The 27,550-nt window shown below is 43.0% G+C and overlaps 1 protein-coding gene across 2 annotated transcripts in view; it reads left to right on the plus strand.

The window, feature by feature from the left end:
* The first annotated feature begins 9,746 nt into the window (after window positions 1-9,746).
* cttnbp2 (cortactin binding protein 2) overlaps window positions 9,747-27,550 on the plus strand; it is a 67,425-nt gene continuing 49,621 nt past the window's right edge. The window contains exons 1-2 of one of the 2 annotated variants that reach the window (XM_024424083.2): window positions 9,747-10,248; window positions 14,159-14,266. In XM_024424083.2, the coding sequence (XP_024279851.1) occupies window positions 10,168-10,248; window positions 14,159-14,266 (189 nt within the window). In that variant the 5' untranslated portion in view covers window positions 9,747-10,167. The remainder of the gene's footprint in view (window positions 10,249-14,158; window positions 14,267-27,550) is intronic. The other variant, XM_024424082.2, reaches the window with a different exon arrangement.

The raw sequence follows: 27,550 nt of genomic DNA on the forward strand, positions 1-27,550 counted from the left end.
GACATTTAATCCTAGTAAAATTCAGTCTTAGGTCAGTTAGGATCACCACTTCATTTTAAGAATTTGAAATGTCAGAATAATAGTAGAGAGTGTTTATTTCAGCTTTAATTTCTTTCATCACATTCTCAGTGGGTTAGAAGTTTACATACACTCAATTGGTATTTGGTAGCATTGCCTTTAAATTGTTTAACCTGGGTCAAATGTTTCAGGTAGCCTTCCACAAGCTTCCCACAATTAGTTGGGTGTATTTTGGCCCACTCCTCCTGACAGAGCTGGTGTAACTGAGTCAGGTTTGTTGGCCTCCTTGCTCGCACACGCTTTTTCAGTTCTGCCCACAAAATTTCTATGGAATTGAGGTCAGGGCTTTGTTGTCCTTAAGCCATTTTGCAACAACTTGAGAAGTATGCTTGGGGTCATTGTCCATTTGGAAGACCCATTTGTGACCAAGCTTTAACTTCCTGACTGATGTCTGAGATGTTGCTTCAATATATCCACATAATTTTACTTCCACATGATGCCATCTATTTTGTGAAGTGCACCAGTCCCTCCTGCAGCAAAGCACCCCCACAACATGATGCTGCCACCCCCATGCTTCATGGTTGGGATGGAGTTCTTTGGCTTGTAAGCCTCCCCTTTTTTCCTACAAACATAATGATGGTCATTATGGCCAAACAGTTGTATTTTTGTTTCATCAGACCAGAGGACATTTCTCCAAAAAGTACGATCTTTGTCCCCATGTGCAGTTGCAAACCGTAGTCTGGCTTTTTTATGGTGGTTTTGGAGCAGTGGTGATAGATACTTTTGTACCTGTTTCCTCCAGCATCTTCACAAGGTCCTTTGCTGTTGTTCTGGGATTGATTTGCACTTTTCGCACCAAAGTATGTTCATCTCTAGGAGACAGAACGCGTCTTCTTCCTGAGAGGTATGACGGCTGTGTGGTCCCATGGTATTTATACTTGCGTACTATTGTTTGTACAGATGAACGTGGTACCTTCAGGTGTTTGGAAATTGCTCCCGAGGATGTACCAGACTTGTGAAGGTCTACAATTTATTTTCTGAGGTCTTGGCTAATTTCTTTTGATTTTCCCATGATGTCAAGCAAAGAGGCACTGTTCGAAGGTAGGCCTTGAAATACATCCACAGGTACACCTCCAATTGACTCAAATGATGTCAATTTACCTATCAGAAACTTCTAAAGCCATGACATAATTTTCTGGAATTTTCCATGCTGTTTAAAGGCATAGTCAACTTAGTGAATGTAAACTTCTGATCCACTGGAATTGTGATACAGTGAATTATAAGTTAAATGATTTGTCTGTAAACAATTGTTGGGAAAATTACTTGTGTTATGCACAAAGTAGATGTCCTAACCGACTTGCCAAAAGAAATTTGTAGAGTGGTTGAAAAATGAGTTTTAATGACTCCAACCTACAGTGGGGCAAAAAAGTATTTAGTCAGCCACCAATTGTGCACGTTCTCCCACTTAAAAAGATGAGAGAGGCCTGTAATTGTCATCATAGGTACACTTCAACTATGACAGACAAAATGAGAAAAAAATCCAGAAAATCACATTGTAGGATTTTTAATGAATTTATTTGCAAATTATGTATTGAGACTCATTGATCCACACAATACTAGCCTTCATTTCTCAGAACAAGAATAGACTGACAAGTTTCAGAAGAAAGTGCTTTGTTTAAGGCTGTAATCGAACCCACAAATGCTGATGCTCCAGATACTCAACTAGTTTAAAGAAGGCCAGTTTATTGCTTCTTTAATCATAACAACAGTTTTTAATGATCAACTAGCCTTTTTATAAACCTGGATTAGCTAACACAACGTGCCATTGGAACACAGGAGTCATGTCATGGTTGCTGATAATGGGCCTTTTTACTCCTGTGTAGATACTCCATAACAAATCTGCCGTTTCCAGCTAATAGTCTTTTACAACATTAACAATGTCTACGCTGTATTTTTGATCAAGTTGATGTTATTTTAATGGACAAAAAAACGTGTTTTTCTTTCAAAAACAAGGACATTTCTACGTGACCCCAAACCTTTGAACGGTAGTGTATATATATACAAAAGTTTTAAAAAATGAAATATGGTAATATCTCATTTATGTAAGTATTCACAGCCCTGAGTCAATACTTTGGAGAAGCACCTTTGGCAGTGATTACATCTGTGAGTCTTTCTGGGTAAGTCTCTAAGAGCTTTCCACACCTGGATTGTGCAATATTTGCCCATTATTCGTTTCGAAATTCTTCAAGCCCTGTCAAATTGGTCGTCGATCATTGCTATAACAACCATTTTCAGGTCTTTCCATAGATTTTCAATTTGATTTAAGTCAAAACACTACCTCGGACATTTTTGTTTGTCCCATATGTGTGCTGCCAGCCTCCGGGACCTGCCGGTCATTGAGCATGGTCTGCAATCCTTCGGCCAGCTTCTCCTGGATCAACTTTGTCAAGCGCACCAACCACAGACACTACCTGTATGTCCCTCAACAGGTACGTACACCATAGAATTAAATATAGAATCGTAGGGCCTATAATTATAGGAGGACCTTTTTGACGTACACAACCAGGCTGAGTTTAGGACAATTCAGTGAGACATGAAACTGTGTAACATGGCATGACATATTTACATATAACAGTGTGTGTGAGTGCATGTATGTGTGTGAGTGCATGTATGTGTGTGAGTGTGGTGTGTTTTTTATTGTGTGTGTGTGTGTGTGTGTGTGTGTGCATGGGTGTGACAGATACATGTAAAACCAATTGCACTGTTATCACTAACTGTCCAACCAACCCAATCATGGCAGGTGCTACTCCTAGGTTGGTCGTTCTGGCAATGCCCAGACCGTGTCTCTGGCCCTGTTCGGATGTGTAGTAGCGACCATGACAACCACGTCAACATTGTGTCCTGGTAGTTACATTTTTTTAAAGAAAGGAAATATGCTTCTCTGCTAAAATATGGGTCAAATATTGAAAGGAATGTGAGTCTTATTCAGTACATTTACTTATTGCTTGCTTTTCTAATGTCTACCAACCTTGCCAGCTAAGATAGCTAGACAAGCTAGCTACTCTAACTTGATTGATAGCCTGAAATCGTTTCTTGGTAGCTAGTTATGAGGCTGGGAGATTGGGAACCTATCTGGGTTAGCTAAAGCCAACTTCATAAAATTGCTATGTGGCTAGTGGTACTACAGAGAAACAGAAAAATACAAAAAAGTATATATTATTTTTTAATAATAATAATAATAAATAAGAATTATAAACAGGACAATTCATAGGGGGCAAGTGCCCCTGTGCCCGCTATGGGCATGACGCCTCTGCCCATCTCAACAGGCTGCCCCAGTGTTAAACACACATCTTGTGTTTCTGCACTCTCTCATGCGTTGGTTCAATAAGCCGACATCTAAACATTTATTGTATTTTTGTTTAATTATTTTAAAAGTCTTAATGTTTTTTGCAGTGTGGATACCACTGGTGGATTCAAATAGGTTTTGAAATCATTTCAATGGAACCAATAATAATAATAGTTTCAAAACTGTAACACCTGCCCACTTGGTACTGTTGGGAGATTAGAGCAACAGCTCAAAGTATTTGAAACATTTCAAATAGTATGAACCCAGGTCTGACAAATGTCTGTGCCAACCAACATTTTTAACACTGCCATGCCGCTAGGCTACCGAGGTTCGAACTGCTGTCAGTCCCAATACCGACCACAAGGGGGCAATAAATTACCACAGAGCTTTGACAGTGATTCCATTTATGAGTATACCACTATCGATTCAATTCAATTCAAGGGGCTTTATTGGCATGGGAAACGTATGTTAACATTGCCAAAGCAACTGAGGTAGATAATATACAAAAGTGAAATAAACAATAAAAATGAACAGTAAACATTACACTCACAGAAGTTCCAAAAGAATAGAGTATTTACAAATGTCATATTATGCATATATACAGTGTTGTAACAATGTACAAATGGTTCAAGTATAAAAGTATACAATGGTGTTTGTTCTTCACCGGTTGACCTTTTCTTGTGGCAACAGGTCACAAATATTGCTGCTGTGACGGCACAATGTGGTGTTTCACCTCTATCATCAGACTCCCGAACTCCCACATTGAAATGGGTCTGAATCCAGAATATATTTCAGTGCATCAACATTATAGACACTGTCTACCCAGATATATTCAACAGGACATCACCATACCTGATTTTAAAAGCTCAAACTGTTGAAGTGTTTCAGTTTCACCTTTTAATATATGCACAAGTACAGTGAAATGCCTTTCTTGCAAGCTCTAAGTGTTTGCATGGCACAGAATCTAACCTGCATGACTTAATGTGAGCCCTTAAGTGTTTGCACTTCAATCAAACACCAACAGTAAGTGTTTGGTTGTGATAAAGAGCTGACTAGATGGATCAGTATATCTTCATTACCTGTCAAAGCCAAATAGAGGCTATCACTTGCTGTGAAAGTGTAGGCTATTACCCTAACATAATTACAATTATAAGTTTGATGGCTGTCTGCATTCTGGCTTGGATCCCAACAGACATTCTTCACAAACACAATTCTTCCATTGTGACCTGATCTACTTGACAACAACAAAATAAGAAGACGCATTCTAGTTCAAAAGGTTTGGTCGGAAATGCTAAATCGAGTCAAAGTCAAATCTGATGAGCTTTGTGTTACACGTAATGTATTGAGACTCATTGATCCACACAATACTACTTGCGGGACAACTCCTGAACGAGTTTGTCTGTTCGTGCATGCACGATTAGGGCCCTGAGTTCTTCCTCATGATCTGACCAGGAGAAATTCCAGGTCCTAACTATGGCTATAAATATGAAGTAGGGCCCAGAGGTGTTCCTGGTCAAGTCACACACAGGGCCTTAAATCTATGATAGTATCTGTGTCGCAGTTTTTTTGTTGTTGCTTTGAAACAATGTGGTACATTTTCACAACTCTTAGTACAAAACCCCAGACTGGTGACACTTGTTACGCAGCCAGTCTTTCATTCAAAACCTGTCATCGTGCATTAATTTGGATTGTAAACGTCTCTTACCACACAACCATTGAATCAAAATGAAAGTTGATTGTGAAATATAATAAGAACATTGGTTTAATCACCAAATCACAACATAATTATCTCTTTTCAATTTTGTTGTTTTAACTACCAGTTCCAATGCAAGCAATGCAGGATACAGGTTTCAAATTGCCCTTAGAAGTGCTAAAAGTTAAATGCTACAGTCCTGTAAATTACAGTAGATTACACAGTTTTCACATTTGACAACACACCTACATTACCCAACAAATTTGACAGAAAATCTATAATTTCCATAATATCTATCCAATGTGCAATCAAAGGTGTGATCAATGAAGACATCCTCTACAATCATTCATTTTTTCCCAGATATAATTGCAACATAGGTGTACTGTAATCAAATGCAATAAATTAAATGAAAATAAAACATAACGTTTAGCACACACTCATTTGCGTCAAGCCTGTCTTGAGCATGATATCATTTACAGTGAAGTCTCATATTTGAATAAACTTTATTGATCCCAGGGAGGAAATTGGGTTAAATAGGCCAATTTTGACTTTACGGCAAATGTGAGGTAGGTATATGGTACAAACCTTATGCTCTTTTTTTGTTTTACTCTAACTCCATTAGCAGTTTCCTTGTCTTCCTCTCGGGGACGGAAAGATGGGAGGGGGATGATCTCTCTCATGACTGACACCAATGCAACAATCAACTAAGCAAAGTAACCATCAGAGGGAGAGAGACAGAGAGAGATAGAGGGGCCTCTGTAATGCTACGCTATGCTACATGCCCCCCCCCCCAGCACTTTGAGGGACTTGGCTCATAGTGACTCGCTCATTGTCGATACACACAGCGAGCACAATGGCTTCCTGTTGGTGACGAGGGTGGAGGGAGAGCAGGGTGGGCACTGGGCAGCAGAGCAGCTATCACTAGTTCCAGTGTGCTCGTGCGTTGGGTCGTTCCGCAGACAGACCAGGCGGCCCGGAAAAAAATGACTTTGTCCCGGATGAATCTCACGTCCTGGCGAGAGCTTCAAATGGGGAGACACAGAGGGTCCGGATAGTGACTCAACAGAGAGAGAGGGAAGGAAGAGAGGATGTGGGGAGGAGAAGAGGAGGGGATGGAGGACAGAACTGGGCCACAACTCTTCCTGATTTTCCTGAGTGGCTGCCAAAGCCTGAAGCAGACCTCGCGCTCTCTGAGCACGCTGAACAAAAGTTGCTGTTGTCCTTTCTTCTCTCTCTGCCCCTTTCTTCCCAATCTCATGCCCTCTCGCTCCCTAAAACGTTGGACCAACATCCTCTGTTTGAGGAGCAGGTGCTACAGCCACACAGTAAAACACTACTGCAGAGTGACTCAACACTTTACTGTCTGTCAAGTGTTGACAAACCACAGGGAGTGGAAAGCAGCTAATACTGGTCATTGTGGTTAGGGTTGGGGCTTTCAAAGGTGCTAGTGTGAAGTTTGTTTGCCACCGTATTTCCATGTTTTTTAATATTTTTTTAAAGTTAACAAATCATTATATCTGTCATTTCCACCTGCCTCATATGTTGCGTTATCATAGCAATTTAACTGGTATGAAATTATACAACAAACCACAAAGCAGGAAAGGAGGAGAATTTGTCAGAGAGACCGAGAGCAAACTTGTGAAGCAGGTAGAAATGATAGAAATACGCAAGGCACTAAGGCAGTCAGGGAGAGGAGACTAGGAGAGAGGAGACTAGGAGAGATAGACAGACTAAGAGTAGAGGCCCCATCTCCATATGGAAGGAGGTGTCGAAAACGCTAAGTCTGCACTATACCCCCCACCCCACCCACCCCCGCGCCTTCCAACCACCTACCCAGGCTTTTAGAGCGAGTCCTAGCCTAGGGTCGTGACCCTGATACTGGCACCAAGCGTCAGAGAGAAAGACATCCTTGTTCCAAACAGCCCCTGACTTCAGTTCAGATGGATGCCACAAAGATGAAGTCAGACAGAAACTTGATGACTTCAACACCGGACATGGCTGTCATCCCACCTGTGAAGCACAATCTGCCAATGTTGCATGTTTGTTATAGACGACACAGTAAACGCATCGTTTGATGACCTTTTAAACATGCACTACCTGTTTGGTAATGGTAGACTTGGTTTGCATTTACAGTACATGTGACGGATCATGATAACTCTTTTATGACACTTGGCATGGGATAATGTAGCTGCATAAAATACACCTAACTGTCAACCCCCAAGAGCACAATCTGTCACTTCTGACAAGTTGTAAGTGCTCAGTACTAGTTGTTTTGGTCTGCTTTAACTTTAAATATATGACTGTTTTTTTTAAACATTCAGCATGGCGTTCCAATCCAATATCCAATTCAGAGGACCTGTCTGTCAATCCTAGACACAAAGAATGCCGGGGATCCAGTTCTGAGAGGCCCCTCTCTCTCTCTCTCTCTCTCTCTGATGGTTACTTCCTCTGTGGGCTGTCCTGAGTGTCCTCACATCCCCCAGGGGAAGACACTCCATATACTGTGTGTTAGAAACAGATCTAGGATCAGACTTACCCTCCTTGAATACTTACCTTAGGGTCAATATACCTTGGGTCAATATGCATGCACGCAGGAGGACTTCTTTGTATCGCTTCTTTTAGGTAGGATATCAGTTACACAAGGCTTAAAACCTGTGGGGCCTAAGGGCCAGTTTTGGTTTATTGCATAGCGTAACTACAACACATTTCCTAAGATGCATTTATCCCCATCATAATATTGTTCTACATAATTTTTTTTAAGCATCCCATAATGCCTTATTCTACATTGTTAAAAGCTCGAGTTAATTGCTAAGCCGCTGTGCTGTGGTTCACCTCAGCTTAAGGCTAATTGTTCTGCAGTACATTGCATGAGCATTGTTGTGTGAGCATAATGTGAAACGAGGTTTCATTAGATGCTTCTGCTGCAACACACAGATGTATGCTGGCCCTAATTTAATTTGATCACAGCTTGCTGAACGGGAGGTAGGGCAGGTCTACCCTATGCCCTTAATAGTGTACTACTTTTGACTAGGGCACATAGGGTACCCATAGGGTTTTGATCAAAAGTAGTGCACTGTAAAGTGAATGGGGTGCCATTTGGGACGCAGATCAGGTCTACCGTTCCAAAACCCCCCACTATCCAGCCCCAGCCTGTCCAATATCAATAGTTTCTGCTGTGATGCCCTGGGAACGCTGGTTGCCCAATTAGCATAAACATGATTAGCCAGATTTGGCCCAGAGTCAGCGTTCAATTAGGCCGGTTGAGCAGTAACAGTAGCTCCCTTCTGCAGTTTAAAAATAGCAGTGTCTTTGTAGCTAACAGCACCGCTGGTGGTCCACAGTACACACAGTCAGTTACACACAGAGGGTAACTGTCAGTAACAAACGAGACCAAGAGTTCAAACCAAACTCCAACTTTGGTTTTCCTCTGTCTCACAATTAAACATAAAGAGGGCCTGAGGTTGAACTCATGGGAGCGAGGAGGTAAAAGGTTGTAACTGAGGGCGGTTTATTTTGGGCTAAAAGTACTCAAAACCATTGTTGCATTCTAATGAGGATGTAGCTTATAAAGTCATGTAATAAGTACGTTTACAGTCATTATTTTCCTGAAATCAATTTTGGAACTTGACAGCTAAGTCATGCGAGTGGAAGTTTTGTTGACTGCCAGTGGGGGCCCCCCTCATCCAAACAGTCCCCATAATCTCCAACTAATGACACATTTCCCTTCAGCACCATGATGGAGAGAGGGGATGGAAGAGATTATCTCCGCATAACATCTTCAGCAACATCCAGCAATCTGCAGCAGATTCAGACATGAGTTTGGGGATTTGACAGAACAATCATAGAGTATAGGCTATGTCTGTCTGAGACCCAAGGGCCTGCAGGGCCACATCGCAAATCAATCATTTTGGGCGGAACTGGAAGTCCCCTTTAACAGAGCACAGAAGGACTGGCAGCTGTCCACTTTGATTGGGCCCAGGATAAATGTGGTAATTGAGACAACACAGTACTTTACTATACATACTTTTATACTATGACAGATGTAGGCGAGAGAGTGTTGAACAAAGAAATGGGACACTGTGCGGTGTGATGTCACCAAGGTATTCTACTGTGCAGGTCATTTCAAAGCAGCAATGGCACCGGCTATTTAAAACAAGGGTAAACACAAGCGAATGTCAGTCGTTATCATAGGCCATGAAAATGTGCTGGCAATATCCTGTATTTGACCCAAATAGTGTATCAGTGACCTGGTTCTGTAGGACAACAAGGAGGCTAAGGATCACCCTCGAATCCTTTAATGGCACATCTGGACGCCCCAGTAATATTTATATTCATATCCGTGATGATAATCTGTGGACTGGAGAGCCATTGTTGACATGGTGACAGATATCTCTTTGATACATGACCTATCCATGCATGTAGCAATCCATCGGCTAGACATCTCGTTTACAATGACACGTCGATAGGCCTATCTTTAATAATTAAACACATTATAGGCTATAATGTCTGACGGGCAGGAAAATGTAACCTGTAAAATAATAGTGGGTATCCATTTGCTGGATATTTTATAATGCACTAGGGGGCCTATGCTATTGTGTGTAATCCGAATAGGCCTCTCGGCTTTGGCTGTTGGCATGCAACAACAATAAATCCTCAGGTTTATGACTATGTGATTCACAAATCCACAGTCATGGAAAGGGTAAATAGGCGATTTAGGCAGTAGACGCGGTGGGGTTCCTATTCAAAAATAGGACACAGCCTTGGCTACACTCCTACTTCGCTCCCCTTTCAATCACTCTTTAACGACCGCGCAGCACACCTCATTTCAAGTTGCGAACGCACGATTCGCATCTGGAATACGCCTCGGGTCCACGCCTACGGACCAATTCCCCCCTCCACCAACCTGCGTGCCCGAAAAACGCCACGGTCCGGTCTAGGCCAGACTGTCTCGTACGCGGAGGCACATTTCTCTCTCTCGTGTTATAGAAATTTGAGGCTAGAGTCGTGTGTGAGATTTGCATTCAGCAGCGTAATAGTTAAAGCGGTACCGAATGCGTTGTTTTATGTTCTGTGTGGTGCCCTCACTCCAGCAGACCGCTACAGTAGGAAGATGGCGTCGGAGGGAGCGAGCGGGGAGCAGCCTCCTCCGGTACAAACACTGGCAACCACAGTGCTTGGAAGTGTCGAAGCGGTGAGACCTTTTGTTTTATATTATATCCAGGTCTATATGTTTACATCGTTGGTATCCCCCCCCCCCGTTTTGGAATAAAGGAAAGGGAGTAAGGAATTAGGAAAGACGGCGCATTTCTCTACGAACCTGAGTGTTCATCTTGAAGCAACAGCAATATGTTTGGCAATGTAGAGAACAGCAAAACAAGGGTTCTCTGATTTGTGTAGACGCCGACTATACATATGATCAAAGGCTTTTATTGGAATTAAAATCGTATAGAAAGGCAAAGGAATTGGGTTTATATATCACAAATAGGTTAATAGCTCAAATGTTGGTACGGCCCATATGGGGAAACGTAGTTGGGCTATAAAGCACTGATTTGCGATGGTTGCAAAGGGGGTTTCAATCTGTACTTACAGTTGAAACTCAATTTGGGCTATAGGTTTTCGCTCTCACAGACCGGGATGTATGTAGGCTAGTCGTCTGAATAGATAACGAGCTTGCTTTTGACATGGCTGTTCGATGCATAATCGTGCCCTTTTTCACTCAGTCAACGCTCCAAATTGAAACAAATTATGTTGATTGCTGTGTGTCAGTGAGGCTTTTGACGTGAATATGTTGTTATCAGATGTAGCCTAGTTGTGTTTGAACAAACCTGCCTCTACGGTTAAAGAGAGAAAGACACTAAATATTCTATGAGTATCTCAAACCTCTTACAATCTTACATTTTAAGCAGCTCTTGTCTGACCACAAAGCATGGCCTATTTGCAGTCAAGAATAATGTTTCCTATTCTGTATAGGCCTACTAATGCTTTTAGATTTGACCTGTGACCCTTAGAACAATATTAGAAATGTTGACTCTCAGTGAAAGTGGTTTTGTTTGCCTGCAAACTCTCCACTAATCGGACTGAGCTGCAATTGTTTTAAAAATCCGGGACTTCTCACATTGGTCCCTCATCTCGCAGACAGGTTGCAACATGTGTGCCAGGGCACCGGCTTGCTACCCCTCTGTGCAAATGAATCAATCTCTTTCCCCGCCGGAGGGGGCCATGCAACCTTTCCCTGGTTGTGGTATGCTTGGATGGTTCCATGTGCTCTGTTCAGTCAGACCATTGCCCACTACCTATTCTGCATGAATTTACTGACTGGTCAAAAGAAAGCCATCTCCCATTTGCCACTTGACTTTATCCTCAACTACATCATATACTACACTCATTTTTATATGTAATTGAGCAGTCCTATAGGACACGGGAAATATAAAGAACTGTTCTGGGTTTGAGGTTGAAAGGCTATTGAGAATATGGACTGTTCTTGACTGGAAGATCCCAAGGCTGTTGAAATGGGAGGAAAATAAGACATGTGGGTGGGAGGAAAAGGCAAGAATATCAAGGCAAAGTAAAATAGCGATGGAAAGGGGGCAGAGTGAGAGCAGAAAGAAAGCATGAGAGATGGACGGAAGGAGAGCAGTGAGAGAAGCGGGGGGTTTATGTACACCAGAGACATGTCTAAATTGGTCTTCATTTCAGTGACTCAGCTGGTATAGCTCAGAGTACTGTGTTAGCCAAGCCAGCCCTGCTCTCCTGAGCGCGTTCAGTGCACACTACGCTCCTTCCTTGCTTTAACGGCCCATTCTGCTGAACTGGTACCTCGACGACGGCACCGCAGCACAGCAACCAACCGTCCCCTCTGACTCGGCCATACATCTCTGCCTGTCTCTCTCGCGAACCGTCTTTCCAAACATGCCAGGACAAGCCAGGCCAGCTAGCCTCTCTTTAGGGGGGCTTCTGTTTCTATGCTCCCAGTTAAATAAAGCTCTTTGCATACCCCTGCAAGACCCTCCTTTTGTTTGCTCTCGGGGGAGGAGTTTCTCTTGTGAAGGGTCCTTGAGGACCGGCTCACTTGGTTTAGAGAGGGGTCAGAGGGTGAAAAATGGTGCTGGGGTGGGGCCACACTCGTCACCTCCCCCAATTCGCCCTATAGCATTAGTTATTACGCACACATTTTTTACTACTTGTTCCGTTGTAGAGGGATGTCTAATTTATTTGAATGTCACCACTAATCCAACCTATTAGGCTATAGGACAGAGCCCATAGTAGTTGGCTCTTCCTTCCCTCCACATAGTGCAAATACACACTCACCCACACAGAACAGCTATTTTGAAACGCACGCCTCATGGAACAAATTAGCATTAGCTTCCTTCACCTGCTCACTGTGCAGAAATGCAGGAGGGTGAAATGCCACCCGAGCACATTGACGAAGACTGGGGGGCCCACATGATATGCTTTGGTTTGGATAGTGTCGTGCAAGCCTTCCCGAGACTCCCAAATCCGATTCTCCAAATGGCTCACTGGCAGCACAGTGAGGGAGAATGCTGTGTGGGGTTGGTTGGAAATTGATTAGCTTTTTTTTTTTTTCAAGCTTTCAAATCGATTGCTGGATTCTTTCCTTTTAACCCCCTGCTGTCTTGATTGGTGCTGTTCAGAATTAAATAGAATGCCGTACTTTCTAAGGGCTTAAATCACACTGTATCCTGGTTCGCTTACTTGCACTACTAGTTATTTGACAAATATGTATTAGGCTAAAACCTGTCTCATTGTTGGCCTATGATTTACGCAAAAGTTGACGTACCGATATCTCAAGCCCTATGAGTGTCTTGTCATCAAGACATAGTATTTGAATGCCCAGTATTTAGGGACACTTTGTACTACAACAGTCTGCTAAAAGATCAGACCTGCTGATTCCATATTTTGTCCGTGATTTAAGAGAGGGCTTTGAAGGAGGCTGCTGGGTCAAAGATGAAAAAAATGGAGAAATCTTGGCAGGGATTGAAACGCATGATAGTAAATCACGCACCTATGGCAGGGTGATCGAATGTCGTGAACAGGTACCAATGAATGTGCCTATGCGCAGATCGACTAGAACACTTGTGACTTGAGGCAAGGAGGTCGTCTCTTCCTCCCTCCCAGATTATCTTTGGTTTATGATGTTTTATTGAACAAATAGCCGTGCAAAAAGGAAAGCTCCTCTGGGATATAAATTAAATAGAAAAATGGAATTGGATGTGTTTCTAGAAGAGGGGTTTCTCTGCAGATGTTCTTGCCAAGTTACTTTCTCCCATCCAATCTTACCTCAGTGTATCTCTGCCGGTGAGGTTCTCTCATTTTCATTGTACACTTGTGAATGTAGTTCAGTTAAATTCCCCATATCTTCAAAAGCTGAGGATGACTAGACAAGTTCTTCTTATTCAATCAGGACAACGGGTCTTCAGTCTGTCAGTCAGTTTTACACTGCTGTCTCTGTCGTGGAATGTAGACGAACCAGCCGCCGCTCCAATGTCCTCGCTCCTCACCCCACTAGCTGCCATTCGGATAAACCCAGGAACGACGTACATTTGACATTTTTTTTTTACATTTTTCTTTTTTTAAGGGTGTTTTATTTCCCTTTTCTAAGGGCAACAGTCAGAGAGGATGGAAAAGCCTTTTAATCGATTGAAGCAGCAGTAGAAAGTGGTCCCGTCACTCACAATTACCCTCATCCTCATTCTTTCTCCCTGTCCGTTCGACCCTGCGGGGTCCGTCTGGCAAAATCAGCGTTTAATGATGTGGCTAAATGTAATTGGACCTTTTTTAATAGCCTCAAGGTTCGGTCAGACATTTAGGTTTCGTTAACGTTACGAAACTATCTTGAGGAATGAGTTCTGTTTGTCATCGTGCGACTTGCAAACCCAACTGTTTTGCAGTAAGTTGGTGCTCTGAAGTTCTATGCATGTCCTTTGCCCCAAAATGTGGGATTTCCCAAGGATTAATAGAAACATGTCCTATAGAACATGGTGTCAAATTATTTCAGGAGACAAAAACGTGTTTTAGTTATATTAAAATGTTTCCTATGTTGCGAATAATACTTATCTTTCTGTGTGTGTGCGTTTTTGCAGAAATGTGAGTTTAACATGGATAATCTGAGCAAGCCGGAGCTCCTGACCCTGCTCAGCATCATGGAGGGAGAGCTGGAGGCCCGGGACCTGGTCATAGAAGCCCTGAGGGTGAGTCTGGACCACACACACACCTAAGTTTTCAGTACCCTTGTGAGAAAATGCAATTGGGAATTGAACCGTTGTTACAGATGATGCAAGCTGTAGAAATCTATATGGACTTGCTCAATACATATGCGGACTGTGATACGTCAGTGTTTACTTGTCAGCGATATGGACGAAGGATGTTATTTGTGTAGGCTTGTTGTTGTTGTTTTAAGGGCCACTTTGACCGAAATCTGGAAGTTCTACAGTAGGGATGAGGTTACTCTATTTGGATTGAGAAGGTTCTACAGTAGGGATGAGGTTACTCTATTTGGATTGAGAAGGTTCTACAGTAGGGATGAGGTTACTCTATTTGGATTGAGAAGGTTCTACAGTAGGGATGAGGTTACTCTATTTGGATTGAGAAGGTTCTACAGTAGGGATGAGGTTACTCTATTTGGATTGAGAAGGTTCTACAGTACAGATGCGATGGATGGTGTGGTTCAGTTGGATGCAGACAAGGTGACACGGTGTCCGTTCCTCTCGGTTGTGTGTCCTGGCATTGAGGTGACTATCCGTCCTCCTCGGGGGGCTAAGTGGCAAGTTATTTATGTGAGAAGAACCATTCGGGACACTCTCTCCCCTCTACCCCCCTCCTCCTCTCTCTGCTGTATTTAGGTCAGAATCACACCACTGAATTTTGCTCGCTGCTCCACTTCGAGCTGTCTTGTCCTCTTAAACTTTTTAATAGGTTTCTTAATGTTGAGTAGTTCTGGGAGCAGGGCTGGAGATGGGATTGAGGCCAATCTCTTTTCTTAGCCTCTGGAAAGTGATATTTGAAATCAGCACGTTCTCTACTGGCGAGAAATGCGGTTTGTACTGTATATTACGGTTTGTACTGTATATTGCGGTTTGTACTGTATATTGCGGTTTGTACTGTATATTGCGGTTTGTACTGTATATTGCGGTTTGTACTGTATATTGCGGTTTTTCTTTGATGTAGTGCGTTTTTTTGTTTGTTGTCCTTATCGACCTGACTGGCCTTGAACAGTGTTTTCTGGCATCATTTTCTTTTCTTCCTTGCGCCTAGGCACTGGCTGTGCTTGGTTTGGATCTATACAGTGCATTCGGAAAGTATCCAGACCCCTTGACTTTTTGCACATTTTGACATGTTACAGCCTTATTCTCAAATGGATAACAAACAAACAAAAATCCTCATCAATCTACACACAATACCCCATAATGACAGAGATTTAAAAAAAAACTTTTTGCTAATTTATAAAAATGAGAAACAAATACCTTTTACATAAGTATTCAGACCCTTTGCTGTGAGACTTGAAATTCAGTTCAGGTGCATCCTGTTTCCATTGATCATCCTTGAGATGTTTCTACAACTTGATCGGAGTCCACCTGTGTTAAATTCAATTGATTGGACATGATTTGGAAAGGCACACACCTGTCTGTATAAGGTCCCATAGTTGACAGCTCATGTCAGAGCAAAATCAAGCCATGACGTCGAAGGATTTGCCCGTGGAGCTCTGAGACAGGATTGTGTCGAGGCACAGATCTGGGGAAGGGTACCAAAACATTTCTGCAGCATTGAAGGTTCCCATGAACACAGTGACCTCCATCATTCTTAAATGGAAGAAGTTTGGAAGCACCAAGACTCTTCCTAGAGCTGACCGCCCGGCCAAACTGAGCAATTGGGGGAGAAGGGCCTCGGTCGGGGAGGCTCCAGAGTTCCTCTGGGGAGATGGTTGTCCTTCTGGAAGGTTCTCCCAGCTCTACAGCACTCCACCAATAAGGGCTTTATGGTAGAGTGTGTCTTTTACCACTCCACAGTAAAGGACACATGACAACCCGCTTGGAGTTTGCCAAAAGGCACCTAAATGACTCAGACTATGAGAAACAAGATTCTCTGGTCTGATGAAACCAAGATTGACCTATTTGGCCTGAATGCCAACCATCATGTCTGGGGGGAAACCTGGCACCATCCCAACAGTGAAGCATGGTGGTGGCAGCATGCTTGTGGGGATGTTTTTCAGTGGCAGGCACTGGGATCCTAGTCAGGATCGAGGGAAAGATGAACAAAGCAAAGTACAGAGAGATCCTTGATGAAAACCTGCTCCAGAGCGCTCAGTACCTCGGACTGGGGCGAAGGTTCACCTTCCAACAGGACAATGACCCTATGCACCTAGCCAAGACAACTCAGGAGTGGCTTCAGGACAAGTCTCTGAATGTCCTTTAGTGGCCCGGACTCGAACATCTATGGAGAGACCTGAAAACATCTCTGCAGCGACTAGAGCCTGCCTGTTTGGTCGACCGATTAATTAGGGCCGATTTCAAGTTTTCATAACAACCAATTAAAAAAATAAAAAATAATTAAAAATATATATTTTTCAATACCTTTTATTTAACTTGGCAAGTCAGTTAAGAACACATTCTTATTCTCAATGACGGCCTAGGAACGGTGGGTTAACTGCCTTGTTCAGGGGCAGAACGACAGATTTTCACCTTGTCAGCTCGGGGGATACAAACTTGCAACCTTACAGTTAACTAGCCCAACGCTTTAACAACCTGCCTCTCATTGCACTCCACGAGGAGCCTGCCTGTTACGCAAATGCAGTAGAAGCCAAGGTAAGTTGTTAGCTAGCATTAAACTTATCTTATAAAAAACAATCAACCAATCATAATCACTAGTTATAACTACACATGGTTGATGATATTACTCGTTTATCTAGCGTGTCCTGCGTTGCATATAATTGATGCAACGCTGGGGGATGATTTAACAAAAGCGCATTTGCGAAAAAAGCACAATCGTTGGACGACTGTACATAAACACCAATGCCTTTCTTAAAATCAATACACAGAAGTATATATATTTTAAACCTGCATATTTAGCTAAAAGAAATCCAGGTTAGCAGGCAATATTAACCAGGTGAAATTGTGTCACTTCTCTTGCGTTCATTGCACGCAGAATCAGGGTATATGCAACAGTTTGGGCAGCCTGGCTCGTTGCGAACTAATTTGCCAGAATTGTACGTAATTATGACATAACATTGAAGGTTGTGCAATGTAACAAGAATATTTAGACTTAGGGATGCCACCCGTTAGATAAAATACCGAACGGTTCCGTATTTCACTGAAATAATAAACGTTTTGTATTCGAAATGATAGTTTCCGGATTCTACCATATTAATGACCAAAGGCTCGTATTTCTGTGTGTTATGTCATAATTAAGTCTATGATTTGATAGAGCAGTCTGACTGAGCGATGGTAGGCAGCCGCAGGCTCGTAAGCATTCATTCAAACAGCACTTTTGTGCGTTTTGCCAGCAGCTCTTCGCAAGCACAGCGCTGTTTATGACTTCAAGCCGATCGGCCTAATGGCTGGTTTAACCGATGTGAAATGGTTAGCTGGGTGTGCGCTAATAATGTTTCAACTGAGACTTGGAGTAGTTATTCCACTTGCTCTGCAAGGGCCGCGGCATTTGTGGAGCGATGGATAACGATGCTTCGAGTGTGGCTGTTGTCGATGTGTTCCTGGTTCGAGCCCAGTTGGGGCGAGGAGAGGGACTGAAGCTATATTGTTACACTGGCAATACTATACTACTAATACTAAAGTGCCTATAAGAACATCCAATAGTCAAAGGTATATGAAATACAAATGGTATAGAGAGAGAGTCCTATAAATACTATATTAACTACAACCTAAAACCTCTTACCTTGGAATATTGAAGTCTCATGTTAAAAGGAACCACCAACTTTCATATGTTCTGAGCAAGGAACTTAAACGTTAGCCTTTTTACATGGCACATATTACACTTTTACTTCTCCAACACCTTTGTTTTTGCATTATTTAAACCAAATTGAACATGTTTCATTATTTATTTGAGGCTAAATTGATTTTTATTCATGTATTATATGAAGTTGTAAATGAGAACTTGTTCTCAACTTGCCTACCTGGTTAAATAAAGGTGAAATAAAATAAATAAAAAAGTTAAAATAAGTGTTCATTCAGTATTGTTGTAATTGTCATTATTACAAATAAAATGTTAAAAAATCGTCAGATCAATTGGTATCGGCTTTTTTGGTCCTCCAATAATCGGTATCGGTGTTGAAAAATCATCATCGGTCGACCTCTAGCAGCGATGCTCCCCATCCAACATGACAGAACTTGAGAGGATCTGCAGAGAAGAATGGGAGTAACTCCCCAAATACAGGTGGACACCAAGCTTATAGCGTCATACCCAAGAAGACTCAAGGCTGCCAAAGGTGCTTCAACAAAGTACTGAGTAAAGGTGCTGAAAACTATTTTTAAATGTCATATTTCAGTGTTTTATTTTTGTATGCATTTATAAAAACAGTTTGCTTTGTTTTTTTAATGATGCATTGGTGTAGAATTTGGCTGTAAAATAACAAAATTTGGAAAAAGTCAAGGGGTCTGAATACTTTACAAATGTACACCCATCTCTCGTTCCCTCTTTCTCTCTGTTTCTCTCTTTCTCATTCTTTCTGTCTGGCATTCATGCTGGCTTTTAGTGTTCTTCCCGACTCCCTCCCTGTGGATATCGTATCTCTGCAAAAAATAAATAATGCCCTCTTGACTGTCGTGATGACTGTCCCAAACACAAAGACCCTACTTGTTCTCCCTGAGATAAGCCTGCTCAAAGAGGGAGGAGAGCGATGGATGGATGGATGGATGGATAGAGAGGGGGGGCCTATACCCTGAGAGAAAGAAAGTGTTTCCCCTTTTGTTTGTCTGTTTCACTTGCTTTGGTGCTGTAAGCATGTGTTTCCTATGCCAATAAAGCCCATTTGAAGTGAGAGGAAAATAAATGGGAAGGGAACTAAAAAGAGTTGAGGACAGAGATAAGGGGCCCACATCTTGACGTCTTGAGGGGTGGAGAGGCTGACATCCTCTGTGAAAGTGGGATGGACGGTGTGCCAGAGAAGATTTGGCTGACAAAATCCTCTCAAATCGCCAGAACGAATGGAGCCGTAAAAAAAAAAAAAGTGTCATCTGGAGACCAGCTGGCTAGAGCCATTGATATCACACAGTTAGACAAGTCCTCTTCTTTTAAACCAACCACTAGTGCTGTGCCATTTAACCAAGATTTTGTTTTGTTGTAAACAACTAATTGACCGACGTCTGTTTTAATTATTTGAATTACGTTGTAGTTTTTTTTCTTTTTTTCTGTGAGCTCAATGAGCACCACACAGTTTCTCTAGAGATACATCAGAGCCAGCCTGAACTGTGCGATGTAATGAGGGAGTTGTAGTTTCCAAGCATACAAACGCGGTAATTAACTAAAATGACCTTTGTCCATTGCGCATCTACTTGTCCAGTCTGCGTTTCTTTTACACAAAGAATCCAGGTGCTGTAGCTCTACCTGAAAGTACATGATCTAAGTGATTGATAGTTGGTATTCAGCAGTCATAAAAGTGTGCCTTATTTACTTTGAAGAACTACTAAAATAGTGATTTTTGTCAGACAGCATAGGTAGCAGCTCTGTAGAGATGATGACTTGGAATGAAATAAGTCATCAAATAAAACAAATGTATTACACAACTGAAATACTTTATTAAAGTCATTTGAATAAGTGATTACGTGATATGCAGTAATGAGCATCATGGGACTTGTAGTAATTGTTTTATTTTCCGTTACAGCATTCAACCTACATAATGCATTGTAATAAAATCAACAACAAAACATTGACAACAATGATAATTTAGGAATTGAACCTAAACCAAACCGACCTCAAAAAGCACTAATTGCTCAGCATTACCAACCACAGTACGGTACAAAACACCAGACACGCCGAGCCACCCACTGTCCCTAATATCGCCACACAGACAGACCTCAAATGTTGACCGACTAAAGTGTGGTGGGCCGCTTGGTATTGGTGTTTTTGTGTTTGCGGTGTTTGAGTGTTAATTAAGAGGCTTTTGTGGCGACGACTAATTAGCATGTGGCTAAAACTGGCTGAGCCCCGCGAATCAGTTTCATTTTAGAGAATAGAAGGGCCGTAAACAGATTAGCCAAACGAGCGCAGTCACATGATTAGTGCAGCAGTACAGCAGAGCACTCTCATTCTTCTGGTGGCTGAGCGTGTCTGTCAATGATCAACTGTCAACAACCAGGGTTTAGTAGCAGTTGGTCCGGGCAACCACTTAACCTAAGACTGGGTAATAAAACACAGTTTGTTAAAGGTGCAGAAATCGCTCCATCATTTCCTGGTGACTAAAATTCGAATAGTTTTGTCTAATTTCAGTTTGCGACAAAACAAGAGGTAATTGTGTGGAGAATCATTGTAACATCTAAGCCGCTGTGAAATCTATTTTTATTTTCAGCTGTTTGAAGCTGGTATACAAAACCGAAAGTATAAGGCACTGGAAGCATAAGAACGGTGCATATAGATCAGCTCTACCTACCACTTATTAGATGCTTTCAATGAGAATGGCAGATCTATAACTCACATTTCTATGTTTTGGTCAGGCATCCAAAATGTGACATATTGCAGCTTTACAAGTGGAAGCTCTTTTTTTTGGAGTGCCAAAATCTCCCATGGGGATGTTTGTTCATAATTCATGTAAAAAAAATATATATATATAATAATAAAGCTATATGGTGGATCCCCTGATTTGACCTATGCAGTTGTTAGATCGGGGATTATTTTATGTAAGTAAGGAAGGAAGCATTTTATAGGCTTAAGTATTCCAAAAGGGCACAGGTCCAGCACACCAGGCATATATTAATTCCACCCACTACTGACTTTGGTTCATTCTTTCGCATGCTCCCAACAACAGCGCTGCGTGTGATCTCTTGTATGAGTAAAATGCTATGATACCCTTATTCTTGAGGCATTATGTAGCCAACGTTTATGCATAGCAGGATGCCCCAAGCAAGTTTTATTTATTTAAAAAAATACATAAATATATATATAAGCTTTGAGACATGGATTGTGTGGGGGTGGTGATGCAGGGTTGTAACATGAGCCAAAAATCTCAATGACTCTATCGCCATGCGGGGGGGTCTGGTTGCTATGTGGACATCAGAGCCAGGTGGTTGGTTGGATGCTAATTTGCTAGTGTGGCGGAGAGAAGAGGGTTAAACTGAGACTTAACACCAGCCAAGGTAGACCAGCCTCTGTAGCCATCCAGTTATCTATATATACATACACCCGTCACTCTGCCTCTCCGGTGGATTTATGTCTTACATTTTATCTCCATACAGGTTTCTGTTTCCAAAACTAGAATCTGTAGACTTTACCCTTCGCCAAAGTAATTGTTTCATTTATTTTATTTTAAATGTGGTGTTTAAAATGTATTTTGACACTGATAGGGGTGGGGGAATTTGAAGCCCTGTCAGACTGAGACAGGTTAGCCTCTGGAGAGAATGGAGTCTGACTGTGTGGTTGACCAAGTGTCTGTCTTGAAGAGGGTCAGTGCACACTGGAGTCGTGTGTTGTTTTACAGGGTCAGCCATAGTAGTACCTTTCGGTTACTGGCACAACACTAGGCTACCACTAGTCTACCTGCCGCCTTATAACACATGGGGATTGGAGAAGAGAGAGGTTTAGGAGGTAGGTCTTAGGAAGTTGCTCTCACTCTCTCTCTCTCTCTGGTGATTGGTGGGCTACAGGGTGAACTGTCTCCCGGTTGATTGGATGACGCAGCACAGGCCTGTTTGATGTGCGCCAGGCTTCACTCTAATGTTGCGCGAATGTGTTCACACAGGGTCGTTCCACCTTGATTGCCAAATGAAATAGGAGAAGGACACAAATAGCCCCCCTCTCTTTCTCAATCTCACTTTGCTGTGTGTTTGTGTGTGTCCTTCTTCTTTTGGCTGTGTGTGTGTGTGTGTGTGTGTGTGTGTCAAGGTTACCGTTGGCTGGTAATTGCTGTTTTTTGTATATATTTTTTTTAAAGCATCCCCCCCCCTCATTCCCCGTCATGCTTATCGGTCTCAAGGTTTATTTACATAATTTGGTGGAATTATATTGACCCATGTGTGTCATTAGTCATCATGTATCTTATCACATACGCACAGCATACAGAGCCTATTTTTAGCGGAATATCACCTCCGCTCTAGATCCTCATCTCGTTGCTGCTCGAGTTAAACCTGCTTTTAGAAGCCCAGTCATTGCGCAGCAATTCTAAATGCAATCGCATGTTAACTGTTTTTGCTGGCTGCTAGGGTTGCAAAGGGTCGGAAACTTACCGGTAAATTTAAGTTAAGCCCCGGGAATTTTGCTTAAATTCGTCAAAAAAGTTAGCTTATAACAGTGCACCATTTTTGGGGGGGGGAGACAAGGCAATTCTAGGTCTTATGGCATATTTTGGTTAAACTATCCCCAACCCTCTGCATGCACAGTGCATTCTTCCATCACATGTACAGCTGATTCTCAAGATCTTGCACACTAATGAGATGCTATTGAGCCCACACTACTACACTGTCTGAGCCAAGGACTACATGCTTTCTGGAAAGAATGCAACAAAGATGCAGAATCATCTGGCCAAGTGCATAAAGTTCCCTCAGCGCTCACAACAAGCAACCTCTGACAAAAGTCCCTCTACTTCTGTTCAAGATGAAAATGATGAATCAAGACAACCTAGTAATAGCTCATGGTCCTCCTGGAATCAGATTTCTTTTTGACAATGGAGGAATGTAGTCAGAGAAATGCTGATGAATGTCTTATGCAACTGGTTCATCTCTGATTCTCACAGGCAATGTGTATCGGGAGAGATTTCTGAGTGTTCTTTGCCCAGCATACACCCCTCCAACCAGACATGCTTTATCACATAAATACACTGAAAGAATAAACGTCTTGTTTTCGAGATGATAGTTTCCGGATTCGACCATATTAATGACCTAAGGCTCGTATTTCTGTGTGTTATGCTATAATTAAGTCTATGATTTGATAGAGCAGTCTGACTGAGCGATGGTAGGCAGCAGCAGGCTTGTAAGCATTCATTCAAACAGCACTTTACTGCGTTTGCCAGCAGCTCTTTGCTGTGCTTCAAGCATTGCGCTGTTTATGACTTCAAGCCTATCAACTCCCGAGATTAGGCTGGTGTAACCGATGTGAAATGGCTAGCTAGTTAGCGTGGTGCACGCTAATAGCGTTTCAATCGTCACTCGCTCTGAGGCTTGAAGTGGTTGTTCCTCTTGCTCTGCATGGGTAATGCTGCTTCGATGGTGGCTGTTGTCGTTGTGTTCCTGGTTTGAGCCCAGGTAGGAGCGAGGAGAGGGACGGAAGCTATACTGTTACACTGGCAATACTAAAGTGCCTATAAGATCATCAAAGGTTAATGAAATACAAATGGTATAGAGAGAAATAGTCCTATAATAACTACAAACTAAAACTTCTTACCTGGGAATATTGAAGACTCATGTTAAAAGGAACCACCAGATTTCATATGTTCTCATGTTCTGAGCGAGGAACTTAAACGTTAACTTTCTTACATGGCACATATTGCACTTTTACTTTCTTCTCCAACACTTTGTTTTTGCATTATTTAAACCAAATTGAACATGTTTCATTATTTATTTGAGGCTAAATAGATTTTATTGATGTATTATATTAAGTTCAAATAAGTGTTCATTCAGTATTGTTGTAATTGTCATTATTACAAATAAAAATGTAAAAAGTCCGATTTAATTGGTATCGGCTTTTTTGGTCCTCCAATAATCGGTGTCGGCGTTGAAAAATCATAATCGGTCGACCTCTAGTTGGCAGTGTTGTTCTGCTCTCCAGAGCAACAAATCTTGTGCTCAGGAGTAGGTGTGTCATCTCTCGAATGTCAACAGAGCACATGGCTACACGTACAGGAATACGGATAAGGAAAACAAGCAGCATTTCACTAGCTAGGACCAGCATACGGATAGTCTAGATGTCACTAGCTAGGACAGGGATTAGCATACGGATAGCCTAGAGGTCACAAGCTAGGACAGGGATTAGCATACAGATAGCCTAGATGACTAGAAGAAGCTATATAGGTCGTTGGATTGCTGAAGCATGGTCTGGGACGGTGTGTCACAGCCTCATCGGACTAAGCTTGTTGTTATTGCAGGCAATCTCAATGCTGTGCGTTACAGGGAAGACATCATCCTCCCTCATGTGGTACCCTTCCTGCAGGCTCATCCTGACATGACCATCCAGCATGACAATGCCACCAGCCATACTGCTCGTTCTGTGCATGATTTCCATGGCCATGGCCAGCGAAGAGCCCGGATCTCAATCCCACTGCAGAACGTCTGGGACCTGTTGGATTGGAGGGTGAGGGCTTGGGCCATTCCCCCCAGGAACGTCCGGGAACTTGCAGGTGCCTTGGTGGAAGAGTGGGGTAACATCTCACAGCAATAACTGGCAAATCTGGTGCATTCCATGAGGAGGAGATGAACTGCAGTACTTAATGCAGCTGATGGCCACACCAGATACTGGCTGTTACTTTTGATTTTGACCCCCCTTTGTTCAGGGACACATTTTTCCTTTTCTGTTAGTCACATGTCTGTGGAACTTGTAAGTTGTTGAATCTTATGTTCATACAAATAAATCCAAATCAAATCAAATTGTATTTGTCACATACACATGGTTAGCAGATGTTAATGCGAGTGTAGCGAAATGCTTGTGCTTCTAGTTCCGACAATGCAGTAATAACGAACAAGTAATCTAACTAACAATTCCAAAAAAACTACTGTCTTATACACAGTGTAAGGGGATAAAGAATATGTACATAAGGATATATGAATGAGTGATGGTACAGAGCAGCATAGGCAAGATACAGTAGATGATATCGAGTACAGTATATACATATGAGATAAGTATGTAAACCAAGTGGCATAGTTAAAGTGGCTAGTGATACATGTATTACATAAGGATGCAGTCGATGATATAGAGTACAGTATCAACGTATGCATATGAGATGAATAATGTAGGGTAAGTAACATTATATAAGGTAGCATTGTTTAAAGTGGCTAGTGATATATTTACATCATTTCCCATCAATTCCCATGATTAAAGTGGCTGGAGTAGAGTCAGTGTCATTGACAGTGTGTTGGCAGTAGCCACTCAATGTTAGTGGTGGCTGTTTAACAGTCTGATGGCCTTGAGATAGAAGCTGTTTTTCAGTCTCTCGGTCCCAGCTTTGATGCACCTGTACTGACCTCGCCTTCTGGATGACAGCGGGGTGAACAGGCAGTGGCTCGGGTGGTTGATGTCCTTGATGATCTTTATGGCCTTCCTGTAGCATCGGGTGGTGTAGGTGTCCTGGAGGGCAGGTAGTTTGCCCCCGGTGATGCGTTGTGCAGACCTCACTACCCTCTGGAGAGCCTTACGGTTGAGGGCGGTGCAGTTGCCATACCAGGCGGTGATACAGCCCGCCAGGATGCTCTCGATTGTGCATCTGTAGAAGTTAGTGAGTGCTTTTGGTGACAAGCCGAATTTCTTCAGCCTCCTGAGGTTGAAGAGGCGCTGCTGCGCCTTCCTCACGATGCTGTCTGTGTGAGTGGACCAATTCAGTTTGTCTGTGATGTGTATGCCGAGGAACTTAAAACTTGCTACCCTCTCCACTACTGTTCCATCGATGTGGATGGGGGTGTTCCCTCTGCTGTTTCCTGAAGTCCACAATCATCTCCTTAGTTTTGTTGACGTTGAGTGTGAGGTTATTTTCCTGACACCACACTCCGAGGGCCCTCACCTCCTCCCTGTAGGCCGTCTCGTCGTTGTTGGTAATCAAGCCTACCACTGTTGTGTCGTCCGCAAACTTGATGATTGAGTTGGAGGCGTGCATGGCCACGCAGTCGTGGGTGAACAGGGAGTACAGGAGAGGGCTCAGAATGCACCCTTGTGGGGCCCCAGTGTTGAGGATCAGCGGGGAGGAGATGTTGTTGCCTACCCTCACCACCTGGGGGCGGCCCGTCAGGAAGTCCAGTACCCAGTTGCACAGGGCGGGGTCGAGACCCAGGGTGACGAGCTTGGAGGGTACTACGAGCTGATGACGAGTACTACGAGCTGACTACGAGCTGATGACGAGCTTGGAGGGTACTATGGTGTTGAATGCCGAGCTGTAGTCGATGAACAGCATTCTCACATAGGTATTCCTCTTGTCCAGATGGGTTAGGGCAGTGTGCAGTGTGGTTGAGATTGCATCGTCTGTGGACCTATTTGGGCGGTAAGCAAATTGGAGTGGGTCAAGGGTGTCAGGTAGGGTGGAGGTGATATGGTCCTTGACTAGTCTCTCAAAGCACTTCATGATGACGGAAGTGAGTGCTACGGGGCGGTAGTCGTTTAGCTCAGTTACCTTAGCTTTCTTGGGAACAGGAACACTGGTGGCCCTCTTGAAGCATGTGGGAACAGCAGACTGGTATAGGGATTGATTGAATATGTCCATAAACGGAATATGTCCGTAAACACACCGGCCAGCTGGTCTGCGCATGCTCTGAGGGCGCGGCTGGGGATGCCGTCTGGGCCTGCAGCCTTGCGAGGGTTAACACGTTTAAATGTCTTACTCACTTCGGCTGCAGTGAAGGAGAGACCGCATGTTTCCGTTGCAGGCCGTGTCAGTGGCACTGTATTGTCCTCAAAGCGGGCAAAAAGTTATTTAGTCTGCCTGGGAGCAAGACATCCTGGTCCGTGACTGGGCTGGGTTTCTTCCTGTAGTCCGTGATTGACTGTAGACCCTGCCACATGCCTCTTGTGTCTGAGCCGTTGAATTGAGATTCTACTTTGTCTCTGTACTGGCGCTTAGCTTGTTTGATAGCCTTGCGGAGGGAATAGCTGCACTGTTTGTATTCAGTCATGTTACCAGACACCTTGCCCTGATTAAAAGCAGTGGTTTGTGCCTTCAGTTTCACACGAATGCTGCCATCAATCCACGGTTTCTGGTTAGGGAATGTTTTAATCGTTGCTATGGGAACGACATCTTCAACGCACGTTCTAATGAACTCGCACACCGTATCAGCGTATTCGTCAATGTTGTTGTCTGACGCAATACGAAACATCTCCCAGTCCACGTGATGGAAGCAGTCTTGGAGTGTGGAGTCAGCTTGGTCGGACCAGCGTTGGACAGACCTCAGCGTGGGAGCTTCTTGTTTTAGTTTCTGTCTGTAGGCAGGGATCAACAAAATGGAGTCGTGGTCAGCTTTTCCGAAAGGGGGGCGGGGCAGGGCCTTATATGCGTCGCGGAAGTTAGAGTAACAATGATCCAGGGTCTTTCCACCCCTAGTTGCGCAATCGATATGCTGATAAAATTTAAGGAGTCTTGTTTTCAGATTAGCCTTGTTAAAATCCCCAGCTACAATGAATGC

The sequence above is a fragment of the Oncorhynchus tshawytscha genome, linkage group LG06 (genome assembly GCF_018296145.1).
Source record: "Oncorhynchus tshawytscha isolate Ot180627B linkage group LG06, Otsh_v2.0, whole genome shotgun sequence".
In the NCBI taxonomy this organism is placed as follows: Eukaryota; Metazoa; Chordata; class Actinopteri; order Salmoniformes; family Salmonidae; genus Oncorhynchus; species Oncorhynchus tshawytscha.